Source organism: Haliotis asinina, chromosome 6 (genome assembly GCF_037392515.1).
Source record: "Haliotis asinina isolate JCU_RB_2024 chromosome 6, JCU_Hal_asi_v2, whole genome shotgun sequence".
NCBI classification, from domain to species: domain Eukaryota; kingdom Metazoa; phylum Mollusca; class Gastropoda; order Lepetellida; family Haliotidae; genus Haliotis; species Haliotis asinina.
In genome coordinates, this window is record NC_090285.1 from 62,694,077 (window position 1) to 62,713,770 (window position 19,694).

The 19,694-nt window shown below is 36.4% G+C and overlaps 1 protein-coding gene across 1 annotated transcript; it reads left to right on the top strand.

Moving 5' to 3' along the window:
• The first annotated feature begins 16 nt into the window (after positions 1–16).
• Positions 17–18,888, top strand: LOC137287128 (mitochondrial pyruvate carrier 1-like). The gene is made up of 6 exons (XM_067819273.1): positions 17–87; positions 5,494–5,497; positions 7,472–7,487; positions 7,937–8,017; positions 10,092–10,224; positions 10,593–18,888. The coding sequence occupies exons 1-6, from the start codon at positions 17–19 to the stop codon at positions 10,699–10,701; spliced, it is 414 nt and encodes a 137-aa protein (XP_067675374.1). The 3' UTR covers positions 10,702–18,888.
• Positions 18,889–19,694: the final 806 nt, after the last annotated feature.

Sequence of the window (19,694 nt, forward strand, 5' to 3'; positions counted from 1 at the left end):
TCAGAGCGCTGGAAACATGGCCGGGGTGTTAGCGAAGAAAGCTGTCACATACGTGAAAAGCAAAGAGTTTCGAGAATACCTATGCAGGTATAGCTTTTTTGTTACCAACTGAAAGACACTTTGAAAGAGGAAAACGCAAAACTTGACAATTAATTACGTTTGTTTCAGTAACCCACACTTGATTTCTAAAAACAATTTTTTTCCCTTGAGTCGGCTTGACCTTAACACGGTAGATACCTTTCATGCAAAACAACTCACGTTTTATTGAGACGTGTGTTTCAAGCGTAGATCAAATGTCATAAATCAATATTGTGTATCCCAGCATATGGCGTAACTTGTAACAACATAATTGTGAGATTAAGAACTGAAATAACTGAGAACATGAAACATTTAACTAGCAAACTTGTGTAGGTGGGTGAACCAGACGAGACAGAATGATTGATGATAGACATCAGTCAGTCACTGTCTTGTGTCAATTTCAGTAGCATCAGACCAAAAAACCCCTCAGCATTAGGACCCAAGAACACATCCTGTGGTGGTTGTTTTGGGCAAGTCTGGCCAGAAACTTTGAAGTAAGCAGTCAAAGAGCATATGACGAATGTTCTTGAGACTGTCCTCATGGTCATATAGCTAGAAGTTATCTTCTGTCATTACTGTTAGTAACAGTACCTTTTCAGTGTGTAAGTCTTGATTTGTATAAGACCAAGACACACAGAGAACTGAAATATTCACGACAATATTATTATTGTTCTTACATTGTTTACAATGTTACACAAAGTCATGTTAGATATACAAGATAAATATTTGTATGTTTTTGAGTGATGACATGCAGAGAGACAGGAAGCAGAGAAATCATCATCATATGGATTTTAGACCTGAGACTTTTTTACAGTGGAAAAATTAACTTGGATGATAGCTGAAATGTTTAAAATTGGATTACGTAGGTTTTAATTTGGTTTACGTTATTTACAGCTGTTACATTTCACTTTCATATTCAGTAAACTGAAAAATATTCTGTTGCACAATTGATTGATTATTCATGGTCAGAAAAGGTGAATATTCATGAACTTTTTCCAAGAAACATTTTTACATGAAGTTGGTATTATTTATCAAAGTGAAATATGCAAAATGAAATATATCCAAGCCAAGCCGGATAGTAGTCAACACTCTTTTATATTCTATTTGAAAGTAATATAGTCACTTTCTAAGTGGTCAAAATGCACCAAAGAATGTTGTTTTATTGTTTTATTGCTTTCAGTGACGTGTACATCAACTGCAGACTTGTTGTATTTGTTGCCCTATATTCATGATATGTATCAAAATAAACTCCGGGATTTCATTGTGTCCCTACTCATAAATCCAAAGAGTATTTGATAACCAGTTCTATACTTGACAATGTAGTGTCTTTGAAGGGCATTTACAGGTGATACACATAAAGACAAGAGTTGTTATGAATAACAACTTCTTTTATTGTGAAGAGTCACGATGTTTCGAAGTATGTTCTTACTTCTTCATCAGGTGAATGAAACAATCGAGTACGGCCAGCTATATATATGTACATGTAGTAACAACAACAGTATGACAAAGGAAGCCAGTAGTTAATTGGTAGATGGACAGGAGTGGAAGCCAGGGGGTTGTTAACACAGGCATGATAGATAAGATAAACAATAGGAAGAAAAACACTTGACAACGTAGCTTTTTCAGTGTGACATGTCTTTAAACATCCTTTCTTGCTCATTGAATTTGGAGCTCACACGTGTGAACTGTAATGGTAGTGCACAGATGTGCAATCTTGTGTAACAGATATATGTTACTTTTATTAGGTCATACAATGTGTGACTCACATGGGGCAACATACTAACTTCTGCTAGTCATTCAAGCCTGTATTATGTATGATCTCTGTGTAGTTATGTATGAATGGTTCTACTTCATTGCAGCCTTGAAGGATATGTTGCAACAATAAAAAAACAGCTAAATGAACCTATGAGCAAACAGTTAGTTACTGCTACTTACAGCATGACTGTAGAACCGTGACTTACCAAAATATACAGTCCTGTATCATCTGTATGTAGTGTGAATGTACCCACTCATGTTAAAAAAAAATAGTGAGACCCCATCCGCACCCTCAACCCTCCCCCCACCCCCTTCCCCCCGGTGGGTGGGTCCGATCAATTTATATAATCAAAGATCTGATCATGTTTTGTCATAACTGAATACAAACTATTTTGATACACTTGTTTACATTGACAATATATTACGCAAAGTTGGTTTTATCTGTTACTTTTCATAAGCTCTACAAGATCGATCCAAGGAATGACTGCACTTATCTTAAAGAGTCCTTGAAAGTGATGCTCTTAATATACTAGTCACCCTTTAATGCACTATGTGCAGTTTGCAAAAAAGCAGAAAGAACTACCTTGGATTTCTTTGTTTTTCTTTATTTTGGGTGCAATAACAAAGATAGCCAGCAAAATTTGATAAATGATGCTAACAGGTATTTCTGGAGATTGATGGGTGGTAATTACCCAATCATCAATAATGGGGTTTTTACCTATTTCCAACACTACCAGTTACCTTGAACAGCATAGAAATTCTATGCCAAACCAAATCTTTGAAAAAATCAGTAGTTTTAACTGAAGAGAATAAGAATTTGCATGATTTACAGAATACTGACAGAAATTGTATCTGATGTTCATTGTGAATGAAATAAAGTAAATGCAGAGTGGCTCTAGAGACAATGTTTGGTGCCCTGTTTCAGACATGTATCAGGGAAGGTTGTGTCACCAACAATGCATTAAGCCCAATAGAATGTAAATATCTTCCCAGTTCAGTATCAACATCTGTTGTTTATGAACCATGCACTATACTAGTCTGGTTTTATGTATTTTACACTATTGTAGCTGAAGTGACTCATAAATCACAAGACTGACCTATGGATCCATCATAAAACATTTATGCATGATAAAACCTGAGTTACTTCTCATCAATGAAGATGGCAATAGCAGGATTTTCACCAAAACATAATTCATGTCTGTAGGTATCTATATTTATTACTTCTAATACAAGGGCTAAAAAAGTGATAATCAGAAATATTGTCAGTTGGAGGAATTATTAATGGTTATCTTGCTTCCAGGATAGAAAATGCTATTGAGATTTGTTTTCATCGAGTTCTAAAATCAAGACTACTTACTACACATTGGTGATCAAATGGACATAATGATTTCTTCCTTGGAAGCAAGGTTGCGGTAGAGGTGCCAATATTAGTGTAAGTAATATTAAATTAACCCCCCGCCTCGCTTCAAAGACTGAAATTGTTATGTTACAAGCAATGTCATCCAAAATCCTATTGTCCATCAATCAAATACATATGTTACTATCAGAAGAAAGTAATTTTGATTTTGTAAGTCAGTGAAAACAAACTTAAATAGCATTTATCCTCAGACACGCCGCTGCCATTTTTGAAAATCAGGAAGTCATGGGCTAAGGTCCATTAGAATTATTAAGATTATGCTTTGTTTTCATCAAGTTAGAAAATCAAAACTACTTTCTGCTAGTAGTTAAATATGTATTTGATTCATGGCCAAGAGGATTTTGCATGACACAATTTGTAACATAACGACTTCTTCCATGATACTTATAGAAAGGTATCTCAGGAATGTAATATTATAGTTTGCCTATGTGAATCATAATTTGCACACATGCCCCAATTTATGTTGTCTGTATCATTACACTTTATGACAAGGACAATGATTCTGTTGAACAACTTAATAAAATCAAAATGCAAATATTAAAATTAAAACAAATTAAAGTTATGGGAGCAATGTCAGGATATGACCTTGTTCGAGGAATGCATCCATCAATATCCACAGAAACAAATGATATACCATTCATCCGCAGAATTCCTAAGCGATGTGTCTTTCAACAGTCTAATGTATGAAAAAGTGATGCATCGTGTCAGGTATTTCACATTGGTATATGGTTTCATTGGTCACCCAAGATAGCACACCTGGCAACTGATTGCATTATGTCTGTCATTCTTTTTAGAAAAGTATTTTAGTTAACTGATAATGAGCATTCAATCAATGTATTCGCTGTTAATGCTTTGAAAGAAGGGTGTTGTTTATACACACAGACACAACAGTGTGTATTCAGTGTAGATTAGTAAATGTACATACATAACACTCACTTTTGACAAATAGGCATTTTAAATCCATACAAAGTAATTAATCAATCAGAATGTCATCGGTTAACTGTTTGATCGATCCAGACATAAGATATGCCAAATGGGCACCTTTGTCAACCTCTGAAAACAACATTTAAGTAATTCAATGGCATATTTCTTTCATTGCTTATCACAATAGAAGCAGTGCAACTGGATTCTGGTCAGTGCAACTAGGTGTTCATCTCAGGGTGCAGTGTCTGATTTAATTTTCAGACGAAGTGAGCCTTGCAATTGGCCCATGTTTAATTAAAATGGTGGAACATTTGACGCTGTATGTGGGTCATCAGAAAAGACAAAGAGACAATGCATTCACTATGCATTAATTTGTCATGCAAATAGCTGTTCAGTTGTATCAATTAAAGTGTTAATTTAATTTGAATTGCTGCCTTTTCTTTACCATGGAGCACGTTCCACTGCCATTTTCATTTGTTCCTTCAACCATTCAGCTTGGAAAGCAAGTTTATGGTTGACACTATCAGCATGTCTCTTTAGTGTGAAAGTACAGAAATTATGAGTTTCATCAGTGAAAACATTATGTTTTCCATTTTTCAGACAAAGTGCAAAAGTGATTTTGTTTTTACGCTCATTATAAAGGAACCCACAGATACAAACCTTGCCATCTCGTGTGGAACGAATGGGTTGATGTTTTGTTCTCAGTTTTAACATCGGTCGGCGTATCATTGGGTTTTGAAAGTTTCATCTCAATTATTAAATTAGAACTGTCATCACTTGACTTTGTGACAGTTTTGGTATTTTCTCTATCTGCTTTGGTTCTTTTTTGCTTCGAAAAACGCAACAGCAAACGACTTTTCAGCTGCATTTTATGTTGTTGACTACACACTGTCTTTTCAACTTCAGTTACTGCCCTTTGATATAGACCTGGGAAATACACTGGTAGGGGACATAACTCTTGATGTATAACGAAAAAACATGACTTGAATAAGCTATGTATAACATGTATATGCTCTATGCACTGATTTAGGCACCTCATTAGATGTGGGGAAATCATATACAGCACTGGGGGATTATGAATGCAAATTTTAAAATATGTTGTAAATATTAAAGAGTTTTGAGAGGTATGTTTTTACATGATTGATATGAGTTAAATTATTTTTTTAGTGCACCACTCAGACCCACAAAGTTATGGGCAAATGCATCATATTTAACTATCATGCATCAATGGTGCAGTCTAAATTAGACTCTGAGGTTGCACCTGGTGCAAGTAGGTAGACAGCATTAAATCAAACCCTGTATAAGTACACTGGTGTTAGTACTGTTACCAAGGGTGGTGGAATAACCAAATGGTTGATGTATTCGCTAATCACACCCAAAGAGCTGGATTGGATTCCCCATGTGGGTACCATGTGTTAAACCCATTTGAGGTGTCCCCTCCTGTGATTTTGTTGGAACAGGCAAAGAAAAAACTCACTCACTCACTCACTCACTCACTCACTCACTCACTCACTCACTCACTCACTCACTCACTCACTCACTCACTCACTCACTCACTCACTCACTCACTCACTCACTCACTCACTCAGCCGATGGTAATGTATTGTTGTCTTGTTTCATGCTGCTGTTTCCTGCCTGTACCAACATGTCTCCTCATCAGCACAGTAAGTAAACCCAGTAAACAGCATTTATGTCAACTTGGAGGACAAGTTGTTGCAACATTCTATCAACCACTTGTCCAACATGAGTTGTTGGATGTGACCCGTGATGAGAATTGTTTCACACCTTCCTGTCAAGTTATTGTATCATTAGCTAGCTTAATGGCCAAAGCATCCACTTTTCATGTTGAAAGACTTGGGTATATGAGGCCCATTTCTTGTTTCAATAGCTGGAATATTACTAAAAGTTGTGTAGAACCATACTCACTTATTATCAGTGTTTCATCAGGTGAGACAGTCTGTTAATGGAAGTTTGTGATAAGTGGTTGTGACTACAGATAGCCTCATTGATAAATATAGTCTTTGGGATATCAGCTTTTGTGTAGAATTTGCAAACATTCCTCTTGGAGTGAATAACAAATCTCCCAAAGATGCAGTATGAATGATTATGGCCTAATACATCAAATTTTGAATAGTCAGCAGTGCAGATCCATCGAATCATACTTGAGTGGTTCTGTGCTATCAGTCACATTTCACACCATGCTAACACATCGGGTGAGTCTTAGTTCACTAATTAAGGGGTTGGCATATATTGGATCAGACTACATGAAACAAGGCCCTAGCTCTTGTCCCTGTCCTCCCACGTCAAAGAAAAAGAATGTTATTGCTTATCAAGTCATCACTTACCATGGAAAACTAATCTTAAATTGAAATTATTAACAATCGAGTAGCCTTGACAGGCTCATGATTATCTTCTCATTCACTAAGGATTGAGGGAGGAGGATGGATCTGACCAAAATTAGCTTGTTATTATGGTTTGTCCTATGTATTTGACATTTAGATGTCGATATTTATGCCTGAATGTATGCAAGTCTTCAAACACGATGAAGTTTATACATCTTTAACAAACCAACTTTGAAGTATTAACCTTCAGCTTAGCCAAATTTGTTTGTCAAAAATTGCAGGTAAAACAAAAACTATAACTTGATTTAACCATGAATGGATATTTTCCTTTTAGTGCTATCTTTTGTGAGCACTAAAAGCACATTAAGGTGTTTGTTGGCAATGCACTTTCAAAAATTGTACAATGTATTGTTCCAGTTGGTCATTGGCCTACTTTAGACATAAACCAAATCAAACCAAGAAATTGTGAATAGGTGCATGGACACTTGCTTGGAGTATGGTGATTGTGCGAAACATTCTTACAAACTGAAAATGTGTCAATGAAATAGTGTTTCATTTTATTGAATGCAGATATAGATAAAATATCCTTGCGTATTTTTTTCCTGATGATTGCATTGTATTTAATACATCAATTTCAGTTTTGTACGAAATTACAAAATTAAAGAGAGTCCAAACACATATATAATGGATCAGTTTCTCATTATATCATATGAGTACACAAAGACAAGTACAAAAGTACAAAAATAAAGAGAGTCAAGCCATCCAACACCCCTTGCCTTCTTGTTTTTGTGTGATCCAATGGTTTTATAAGTAACTGATAGCTTTTTACTACTCTGAAATCAGAAATTCAACGGATTGGTACTCGACCATACAAATATGTCTCACTTCTTGCCTTGTGTACATTTCTTGAGACACTGCATAATTTCTCAGTCTACACCTTACCCTCTTGTTTCAGCACTTCTGGGGACCAGGTGAGTACACAGCAGAATTTACCCTGGCACAGTCTTATTAATATCAGATATTAGCATTATTAGTGCAGGCTTACACAAAGATCTGTGGACAATCTTTTACAGTTCACCAGCTCACATCAGAACGACCTTCAACAAAGTGTTACCAACCAATGAAATGATTAACATGAAGTTAGGATTAATCAAATTGAAACCCTTTCTTGCTTTATGGCACTAGTTTGCTTCAAACTGGCAACTTTATATAGTTGTCCTAGCATCTTGCATAGTGGCATGATATACTACACATTATTATAAGTTTGTTAACACATGATTGTAAACTTGTTAACACATGATTGTAAGCTTGTTAACACATGATTGCAAGTTTGTTAACACATGATTAGTTAGCTCATGACTAAAGTTTGTAACCACATGCTTGTAAGTTTGTTAACACATGAATGTGTTTGTTGTGACAGTGGCCAATTGGGGACTCCCACTGGCAGCCCTTGGGGACCTGAAGAAGGATCCAGAGATTATCAGTGGAAAGATGACCATAGGTAAATTGACCATAAACGTCTCTGGCACCATTTTGACCACTACCTGGCTCCAGATAATTTGTTTAGTCCTGTAGACATTGTAACTGATGGCTCGTTGAGTAAGACACATGCCATGACAGGAAGATATTAGCTTTTGAAAAAGGGAGCATGCTTTCTTCATTTTCACGAGAGTTTCAAGGAACCCCTCCTGCATTTGCCCTTGTCATGACACTGTATATGAAATGGCACAAATGAAATACTTTCAGTGTGCCCTGGCGGCACAACTATAATTATGAAAGTAGATAATTCTCACCATGAGACTGTTATATGTTAAAAATCAAACCAAATTAAATGGTTAAAACCTTTTATTGCTCATCTTGAAACTGTTTATCAGTGGCACTCTCACATCTCACAGCTTAACATGTTCAGCTATTTTGAATGTAAATTTTGTTTTGAATTAGACCAAGGTTTGTGGTTTACTTTATATGTCAAAGACAAATGAAGCTTTGCTATTCTTACCGTCATGATAGTTGTTCAGGAAATCCAGCTCCCAAGTTCACATGTTCACATGATGTTTACTGATTTAATAAACAGTAAATGAAAGGACATAATTGTTGTTCCATTTTAAGTTCATTCAGATTATCAGAAGGAATAGACTCACATACTTTTATTGAGGTAGACCTTAACTGTCTGACTGTTGCCTATTGCCACCTTTCGAACAAACTGCGTTAGATATCAGACCCCGGAAGATCCCGGGGTAGAATAGGCCTTCAGCAACCTATGCTTGCCATAAAAGGCGACTATGCTTGCCGTAAAAGCCGACTAGCAGGATCAGGTGGTCAGGCTCGCTGACACTTGTCATCAGTTCCCAATTGCGCAGATCAGTGCTAATGTTGTTGATCACTGGATTGTGTGGTCCAGACTCAATTATTTACAGACCGCTGCCATATAGCTGGAATATTCCTGAGTGCTCCACCAGGACGATTTCAGCTTGTTACCAATCTATGCCTACTGAATTTGCCTTGATAATCTGGATATTCGTTTTCCGGAACTGGATGCTAAGTAGCTGTAACCAGTCAGTAAAATAGACAGAAAATTGCTTTACAGTCTGAATGCTGTCAGTCATGTTCACGAACTGTAAGAACACCTTCCAGCGATGTTTACTTTACTGGCCTCAGTAAGTTGGAACAATAAACACTTGGTGACATGCAGTACACAAGATGAACTCTTGTTAACTTTTCAGAAATGTCAATTAAGTGTTGTTTTAATTAGACTTTAAAGGCTTTCAACAGAAGTCTTATGTGAGATATCGCCATAATACAAGGCGTGTATGAGAAGTGAGCTGTTTTACTATTGGTCAAAGTACTTTGACAGACAGATGCGGTCACGTGGACTTCAAGTTATTTCTCTTCTCAACAACACTGCAAGTCACAAGTGTGCTTTGCTAACTTTGCAAAATGTGACCTTGCATTTTTTGCCACCAAAACCCATGCCTCATGTTCAACCGATGGATGTATGTATTATTCGGACTTTCACAAATTTATTTGGTGGAAAAACTTTGAGAATTCACAAATAATGTGTGAGTGAGTGTAATTTTTGCGAAATGAAAAAGACATTGATTGCTATCAAGTTGTACTTTTAGCATAAGACTAGTTTCGTACTGTCAGTATAGGATGAGCGATGTGTTATGAGATCATTTTCATTATATTTAAGTTGGTTCCGATTATGTATGATATAAGGCAGCACATACGTGTTTAGTAAACTTACTCAATGACATGTACCTAGGTGAGTAAAGTCACTGAAATGCATGAAAGCAGTTGGTAACAGAAAATGACATGCCATTTCAACATTCACAATACCCACTCTAAAAAAATACAATAGATACAGTACCCTCATGAGGTAAGTCTTATCTGGAGCTCTGATTGCAGCTATATCATGGGTTGGGGACACCAGAAATGGGGTTCACACATTGTACCCCAGTGAGGAATTGAACCTAGATCTTCAGTGTGACGAATGGACGCTTTAACTTCAAGGCTACCCCACTATGAGTCAGCCAGTCTTATTGTGATGTTTTTGCTTCAATGTTTTGTTGCAGCACTGGCTATCTACTCCATGCTGTTCATGAGGTTCGCTATCAAGGTCCAGCCTCGCAACATGCTGCTCTTCTCCTGTCACATCACTAATGAGTTTGCTCAACTAACTCAGTTAGCACGCTTCATGAACCACCAGTAAGTCGGAAACCTCTGCTGTATTAGCCCATGGTAGCGTACTCAAGGCCCGTGAAGATGTCTGTTAAAATATAACCAATGCTTGTCGTAACAGACAACTGAATAGAGAGGTCAAGGTCAGGTTCTTGATGAATCTTATCTTTTTTGACTGATCATCACTGGGTTGTGAGCCTATTTGCTTGACTGTTGACAAATTTCCGGGATGTAGTTGCTTGAATAATTATGTGAGTGCTATGTCCATTCATGAAACTGCCCTGTGTACAGGTTTAGTTAATTGATGTCATCTGCCATTTGAAAAGATTCCATAACCTTCGAAAAGCTTATTGTAAATCAGTCACACATTTTGACATGTTAACATATTTTTTCAGTTACCTTTCTGGTGCATCAAAGAAGAAGAAGGTTGAGGCCAACCCTGAAGCAGCAGACGTGAAGAACCTCCAAGAGTCCAAGCCACATATATCTTCCTCCTCTCCATAATGTGTGCTTGTTGACAGACACTTGGTAGTTACATCTTCCTGTTGGAGGGCCCACACCCTCAACCCTCAACCCTCAACCCTCAACCCTCAACCCTCAACCCTCAACCCTCAACCCCCTACCCCCACCGATACACTGACACACACCTACATCATTACCTTACCTTGATGTGTAACCTTACACCTGTGTCACAGGCGGTATTGCTATTCATCAAAGTGTACAGTCAGATCATTGCCTTTGAGATCATGAAAATGATCAAAGTGCTTCCTCTCACAATTGTGTTTGGTATTAATCAATGTTAAACAGTTTCACACAAGCTCTTGTGTTGATGAGGATAGGGTTGCTTTTTTTCTTGGTGCATCAGTTCAGTACATATGCTGAACAGCAAAAGAAACACAAGTTTAAAAAAAAAATGAAGTCTCAGAAAAGTAAGAGTTCATGTTTAAGAGTTCCATTTGAAAACTTGAGAGAAAAATGAGTTGTGTTTCATTTGCTGTTCAGTATATGAGGAATATTCCAGTGACTGTACCAGTGTTTTGCTATAGAGTAAAGAAGTTTAAAATCCATAAGTCAACACTGTGTGTAGTGTTACACTGTAACATGGATGATGCTATGCACCCATTTCACAAAGTTATTGTTGTGCAAAGTCTCTTGGTTACAATATAGGATTTGTGACCGTCGTAGCACTATGATCACTTTGAAAATGGGGACAGATCTGAAGTGTTACACAGTAACATGTATGTTGCAGCAGGCTAGATCTGTTGAGTTAGTGTAACATGGATGATACTGCACACTAGATCTTATAGTTATACTGTAACATGTATGTTGCAGCAGGCTAGATCTGTTGAGGTACAGTGTAACTTGGATGATACTACACACTGGATCTTTGGTGTTATACTGTAGCATGTATGTTGCAGCAGGCTAGATCTGTTGAGGTACAGTGTAACATGGATGACACTACACACTGGATCTTTAGTGTTATACTGTAACATGTATGTTGCAGCAGGCTAGATCTGTTGAGGTACAGTGTAACTTGGATGATACTACACACTGGATCTTTGGTGTTATACTGTAGCATGTATGTTGCAGCAGGCTAGATCTGTTGAGGTACAGTGTAACATGGATGACACTACACACTGGATCTTTAGTGTTATACTGTAACATGTATGTTGCAGCACACTAGATCTGTTGAGTTAGTGTAACATGGATGACACTACACACTAGATCTACAGGCCTGCAGTGTTTGTGGTTACTTTACTCATTCTTACTGGATACTGCCACACATCGAAGGTTAATATTACTCTGTAACATGGGTAGATAGACATCTATGAACATCTTAAAATGTTGTGACTTATTTGTGTATCTTCAGCGAATCTGATTTCTCGTAATATTACCCAAGTTACACATTAATGTTCTAAAAAAAGATTCAAAGGGGCTGTTGAGAGTATATGTTGGAATGTTTTTAATGTTGACAGGAAGATGTAACTACTGATGTACCACACTGATGAGACCGTGTGATAGAGGGACGACTGTTCAAGATATCGTGTCTATCCTCTTTTAGAATTAGTTATTTACAATGATTTTTTCTTAGCCAGAGGTTAAACCGTTTGAGTGAGAGGTTTCACATTTGTTATTTTATAGATGTGTATAATTATTTTCAGAAGTTGATTGTTGATAAAGAGCACAATGAAATTGTTCTCAACCTGTGCTAGCTGTATGCAGAAAGTATCCTGAACACGAAAAGTAAGGTATCATGGATATTTTAGAGGATATATTTATTAAGCATTTGCTTAGCGTTAACCACCACAAAATATCCTTTATGTTTATTTTTCAGTATATACAGTTTACAATATGACTCTGATATACTGAGCATGTTAAGATCCCACTTTGAATGTGGTTCTCATCTGATGATATTACTCAAGACAGTATTTAGAGTTGAAGTTGGTGCTCAACGAAACACAAGTTGTTGTTATTTAACACACATCAGTTTAATCAATGGTCCAAGTAACCTTGCATCATTCAAATATCCCCCATATTGTTCTATCTCCATGTGGGTACATTGTCCTATTCTTATATGAAGGGCAGTTTTATGTTGCTGAAAGTAAATATTTACATTTCCAACTTTACCTATGAGTATTCTCAGTGTCCATATCTTTGGTTTCAAATTTATTTAATATCAGACTTGTTGAAAGTTTCACTATATAAAGTGATGTTAATTACTCAGTGTCAGCTATTGTAAGACCAGTTAATCATATCAACCATATCACAGTCTTTTAATGAGTGTAATCTTAGTATCTGCTTTCCATTTGCTTGGTTCAGTATCATGCTTCTTGAAATATGTCAAGTATGTTGAACTGCGATTGAGATGACTTCAGCTTTAACTGGCGTGTGATTGCCTAACTTATAGTTTTGGGTTTGAACCCTGGATCCAGGATCATGTTTCTGGGTTTGTGTGTACAATACCCATGTGTATATGTTTCAACTGAGTGCTACACATTCGGCTTCCCTCTGACAAGTCGGACATGACGTGATAAAACTGAAATACTCTTACTCAGTGATCAGCAGAGGATTAACTTTGATATTACTAAGAGTCTTTTCCAAAACATGTTGTAAGGATATTCACACCACAAATGTTTAGTTTAATCATCAGCACCACTCTTAGTTAAGTACAGTCCTTACCTGAAAACCTAGCATAATTTACTTATAATAACAACTCGGAGAGCCAGGATAGTATGTTCCATTTGGCCCAAGATATCATTTAAGCTAACCTCCAACTGCCTCTATTGCAAATGCTTACCTGTAATTAGTACTTTCAGGTGTTATCAGACATCACACACACAGTTTTATTCTTCCAATGAACGTGGCTGCAGAGACTCGTCAAATGAGGATGTGAAAGCCTTTAAGAAAGGTCTGGTACAGTTCCTTGTGAAAAGAACTAAAGCATGAAGAATTGTGAAAAACCAAAGAGCATTGGTTGTATAGAATGTTGTAAAATGATGTCTTGCTTGTCAGGACACTTGTTAGTCAGTCCTATATTCACAATTTATACACTCACTTGCCAAAGTTAATTATTTCGTGATGGATTTGTTTCTACTTTTTGGTTTTTAATGAGCATTTAGCGTATTTAATTTACAGGTATGAACATAGTCATAATGATATGAAGTATTTATATGTGTAATATTGTAAACATATATATAGGATTAAAACTCTGTATTCAGAAAAGGCAGCCGTCTCTCCATGTGTACCACTAATATATTTACAGAGCTCTCTCATGGTTTTAAACGCACAAAATGGCAAACAATTGTGACAGGAATAGTCATACCATTCTGTCCAGGTAATGTAGAAAATCAGAACTGTGCTCATATTTTTGCAAGCAACACTGTTTTATGATTTACTTTTGGAGACATCATATTTTTTTCTAGTTTTCTTCTGGTGTACATAAAGTGCAACAGGCTCATTTTATTGACATAGGATTACAGGATGCTCCTGTTTGATCTAATTTCCAACAACCTTTTTGCATAAAATAAAGTTTTGTTCTTCTATTTTCTTTAAGCTTCATGTATATCTTTCTATAATCTTTCTTCACTGCCTTAGACTGACACTATACCACAGGGATTTGGATCATTTTTATGTTTTAAATGATTACAGTCTTGACTAGTATAGAGGTGTGCTTGATGAATGTTCCTATTGGTGTTGTAATTGATGAATCCATACAATGCATGATAATATGACAATTACTCATATAAGGCTGGATATGCTGATTTTCAAATGAACTAGAAATGTCATTTTTCAGATTTAATTAGGAATATTTCCAGTTATGTTGACAAATTGAAATTGTTTGATGACGAGTACATATGATCCTATCTGGTTATTGTGATTCGAATCATGACAGTTTTTATCCGGTGAAATGAGAGGGATTAAACAGTGTGTATGGATATATTCAAGATCATTGCCTTCTTGCCAGAACGTCATTGCCATGGTACTGTTTTAAAGGGGACACAGCAAATCTTCAGTCCTTCAAATACAAACTCATATATGCTGGTTCAGGTATTACTATTGATGATCTTTACATGGAGACATTGTCACTTTCTTACTGAATGGAGAACTTATGAAACCTAAGAGTTTCATCCTCTTTTAAAGTAAATATGCAAGCTAACGTGTAAAGATATCCTATTCAGTTGTATTTACCCCTCTATTATGTATGTTTAGTGTGAGCCATATGTACATAGCAAATTGCAATACAGCTTTATGTGAGGTTTCCTATTTGCTAGTTGGACTGACTAATATTAAGAAAAGAATCCTTTTCTCTTCATCTTTTACGTCTGTGCTTGAATATCTGTGATCATATCCCTTAAGGTCTAGAGAGATGAACTGTAACTCTCATACTGATGGACAAATTGTTTCTTGAACCAATCATGTTAGCTTTCTAAACATGCTGCCTGTAATTATTTACCACTTCAATTTAGAATTGTTGATCTTCACTAAAGAAATTACCACAGAAAACAATGTACCATTTGTGCTACGCCATTGTGAGTGTAGATGCAAGGATGCTAGTAAAGAGACAGTTATCATTATTCACCTAAAATATCCCAAACAAAAAAACATTATTTGCATTCAGAACCCCCAATAATATTTCTTTTCAAAGAAATCAATTGTATTTGTCTGAAAACTTCATGTCCATTTTCCATGAATTTAGAAACCTGAATTGGACTGATCAGACTGTCCACCTGACCTGACTTCTTATGGATGTTTCCAGAGAGGTACTGTAGAAACTGTTCTGATTTTAATGAGACTGGTGGTATGAGTGACAGTCTCAGGGGGGCATCACAGTGACCTTTACGTTCTTGCTAGTCTATCGCACATTGATTAATGGCTTCATACAACACAAGCAGGATGAGGTGGATACTCTGTAGCAACTTCACATTAGAGTACACTTTCAGCTCCATTCAGTACAGTCACAGACAACTATTTCATCAATTGTGACTCAGCCATTTCTGGCCATAGTCCTCAGATCCTTAGTAAAAGTTACCTTTGTTTATAATAGCCCCTGTTTATATGAACAGGTATAACAAACTGTAGAATATAATAAGCTACTTTGATTTTCTTGCCACTTTTATGTTTTAGTCAACATTTATACACTGAATTACGGTCATAATGAACTGAAACTCGTGGTCCTTTTAAGTTTGTTATTATACATAGATTACTGTTTTCTTTTCTTTCTGCAGTCCCTGTCACATCACTTAAAACTAATTTTGCAAGGAAGTTTGCAAGAATAACATTTTTAAAATGTTTATGTATATATTTGAATGCATTGAATGATGATGATGTGTTTTCGTTTGCTACAACAATGCATGACTGTTCATTCTACTTACTCATTCATAGTGACCTAAAAGTCATCAGTTAACAAGTAAGGTTTGTAGGGTGAAATAATGAGCAGTAACCAAATGGCTTGATCTAACACTTCATTTGTAGGTCTAAAAATCATATGTTCTGACATACTTTTATTGTTTTTATCAACAGAGCTTGATTTAGGATATGTTAACCTACATGCACCTGGTGCAACATAAGATAAAAACATAGCAGCCAGAGCAAATTCCAGATACACTGCTTTTATTGCAAGAAAGAAATATGCTTTTGAATTTTTAGGGTTTTTTCTGAATTTTACCGACTCGAAAATTGACTTGCACCTGCTTAAAGTTAAACTAGTAACTAGGTTGCACGTTGTTATAGTGGGATGTGTCAATGCACGTAACAAAGTACTAAATGGAGCCCTGATCAATCTTTAGAAGTGTGGTGAGTGGGGATTAACTGGGGGACATTACCAGCTTCCCTTCAAAACAGACATGATGAGAAAGTGCTACATCATTTCCTCATGGTTTCTTTTTCATTGAGTAACTTTTTCGTCTAATGACAATTGAATTTTCAGGCTCAGGTTTATATTGTTGGGTTTTTGATATTTATGTTTTGCCAACTCATATTTAATTGAGTTTGGCGTTATAATGGACTCCAGTTTGACCCCAAGCCGCAGCACACAACAGAATAATACATATTGTCACAAGCTGATGATCAATAGTGCAGGGGTCATTGTCAGGGTAATATGCTACCAACCATGCACATTTGTCTTTAAATATAACTTTGGTTTTGTTGGATTGTTTGTGAATTTAAGTCAAGCATACTGCCTCCTTTTAAGGGACAAGGTATGGTAAGGCCCATCAGACTCTGCATGTTGCCATTATTTAAGTAATGATGGACACCTGAACATATTTATTTCAAAGAGATTAGATGTGCTATCTCTTGGTGGCTTTTGATAGCATCAAATGGAGGCATATTTTGGTATTTTGCCCTGTGGTCTTTTGTTTAATTGGAATTTTAATGCAAAAACATGCAGCCAGTTGTCATCAGGGTATATATTTTTATATGTTTTGGGAATGTTTAAACTTTGCCTAAATGTGTACTACATGTGGCCCTTCTCCTTCCTTGTCCCTTTAATGTAGTTGTAAAGGGCTGATGATGTACTAGTATTTACCCGAACCCAGGGACTTGTTTGAATATATGGTTTGTTGGAAAGAATTAGGTAATGCCTTATATTTTGTTTTGAGAGATATGTCCTTACAAAACAACCCACACTGTTATTTAATATCCTGTACTCCCAACGATGCCAAAGATGGTCTTTATATTCTGTACTGGAAGTGTGTATATAGAATCTGGTGGATATTCCCAGCTAGGGAAAATTTGGACAATAATCTACCAGCTGCAAGGAAATATGGATCAATTTTGCATGGTCTGAGACAGATAATTTATTACTCTAAGATGCAAGCAGGTTATTCATTTATTACTTATTTTTGTGTAGAAATAAAACCAAACAAATACTGGGTGCCATGTTATCAAATGGCAACATCAGTTCAGTTCCTCTATTGACGGAACAGAGTTGCATAAATTATCCTTGATGATATCATCCATTCATAGCATGCCAAGTTGCTGTGGACTTCATTGCAAACAATGAAATACTGAACAGTCGTCACAATTCCTAGTGAGACCTAATGTCCTCTATTATCCCAACAATTATATATCACATTTAGCTGTGTGTAATTTGGGCTTTCATTTCCATATTGCACAGCCAGAATGATTTGGCTGTGTGTGTAATATTTGGTCCAATGAATATTAAGAAGTGCTGATATTTTTGCTTGCAGTCCAAGGCTACTACAAGTAGCTGAAGACAGGTAAACAGCCACTGATAGTAGTCCACATTAGCCAGTGGCATCTTTGGACTAAGATGTCATCCAGTTTGTAAAGTTTTAATCTGGCAACAAACTGGAACTGCATGAATCAACAGAAAATGTTAACAAAGTAAAGGTGTGTCTGTTGTGGTAGGACTAACTGCCAAGTGAGGACCAGTGACGTAAGGCTGTATTATTGATGTGAAATATATTCATATAGCAAGTTGGTTCTGGGTTGTTTTCAGTGCAGTGCTACAGAGTGTTGGGTTATGTTTACATCTACTTAAGTGATTTCTGTATTTTGTGATCAGTTATGTTAAGCTGTGAAACCACGAGTCGTATGTTAAGCATTTGCGTTTGATCAAGTTGATAGTGAAAGATGTTTTGATCATTCTGAACAAAGTGCTTATTCAGCATTTAATCCTAGTGTGAGACTGCATAATCTGCTTATTGTGGTGGATACGCACTGGTGTTGGTGGATATTTCAGACGCTCCTAGGCCAGACATCTCCAAGTTTTAACCTGAAAAATCAAGTCATTAAGGCAAAAATATTGTAAACATGAAAATCCATGTCAAATGTATATTTTATTATTTCCTCAAATATCAACTTATAGGGGAAAAATGTTAGGCAGAATGGGGAGGGAGAGAATAAGGTTTGGCTGTTTAATGCAACATTGAATATTATAAATTATCACTTTACTCATTTCAAGTAAGTGGAATAAAACCAATGCTTTTTGTATTCTTTTTGATGAATTTACACTTCAGTTTTTGGGCATCAGTAGATTTGAAAACCGAGTTCTTAGAGGTGTCTGGCCTGCAAAGGATGTCAGAAAATACATGTGAGATTGCATGTTTGATGCCATTGGGCATGCATGTGGTAATTGTGAACGTCTGCGTTAGTTATATATTGAAGAAGTGTTTACGTAGTGATTTGACTGAATGCTAACTAATCAGGAATAAAAATTAACAAGTCCTTGTTCATGTCTGTTTTTATTTTGGTGTATTCCCAATCCACAGCAGAACAAAGAATGAACCAAGCTGCATCGCTTTCTCTGCCGTCAGTTGCCATGACTGGTTTAAGGGAGTTTTTATACAGAATAATATTAATGGTGACGATGTTATCCACTCAGTAGAACATTAACCCCATGACAACAGAAACAACTGCAGTTAAGTTTTGTGACTAAATATTGATGTATAAACATGAGGACAATGTCGCCTTATTTTTCATAGTATCAGTATATTAACAACAGCTAAGAAACTTATCCAAACAACACATTAACTTGCTCTGTGAACATACTGACTTTCAAACACTAAGTTAATGGCAAACTTAAATGAAAAAAAAAGAATGAAAAACAACTTTATTCAGAGAAGCAAATGGCTGGGGTTATTTTCAAGATTCTGACATGAAATCCGCTAGAAAAATTGCATTAGCATCAATTCATCCATTTGTTCATACATATGTACATACATGCCATTATTTTTGTACTTACAGACGCACGCGCACACACACACACACACACACACACACACACACACACACACACACACACACAGAGAAACAAACATACATTTGTGAAGCACTGATATCCAGCACAGATGCTCAAGGGCACTTTGTTTTTCTCTCGATCACTGGATGTCAGTCTCTCTGGCAATGTCATACTATCAATTTGAAGCCCATGGGGAATATACAACTGTTGCTGTCACTAGCCACACTGAGTTCGTAGCTTTCTCATCCAGAGGTACCCATTAACATCTGGGTGGACTCGGACATATAGTCAC

What these genes read in the sequence shown, in the direction of transcription:
- LOC137287128 (XM_067819273.1), top strand. Translation starts at nt 17, where the DNA reads ATGGCCGGGGTGTTAGCGAAGAAAGCTGTCACATACGTGAAAAGCAAA. An exon ending in CAGTGGAAAGATGACCATAG is followed by an intron (nt 8,018 to 10,091) that starts GTAAATTGACCA and finishes GTTTTGTTGCAG; the next exon opens with CACTGGCTATCTACTCCATG. An exon ending in GCACGCTTCATGAACCACCA is followed by an intron (nt 10,225 to 10,592) that starts GTAAGTCGGAAA and finishes ATATTTTTTCAG; the next exon opens with TTACCTTTCTGGTGCATCAA.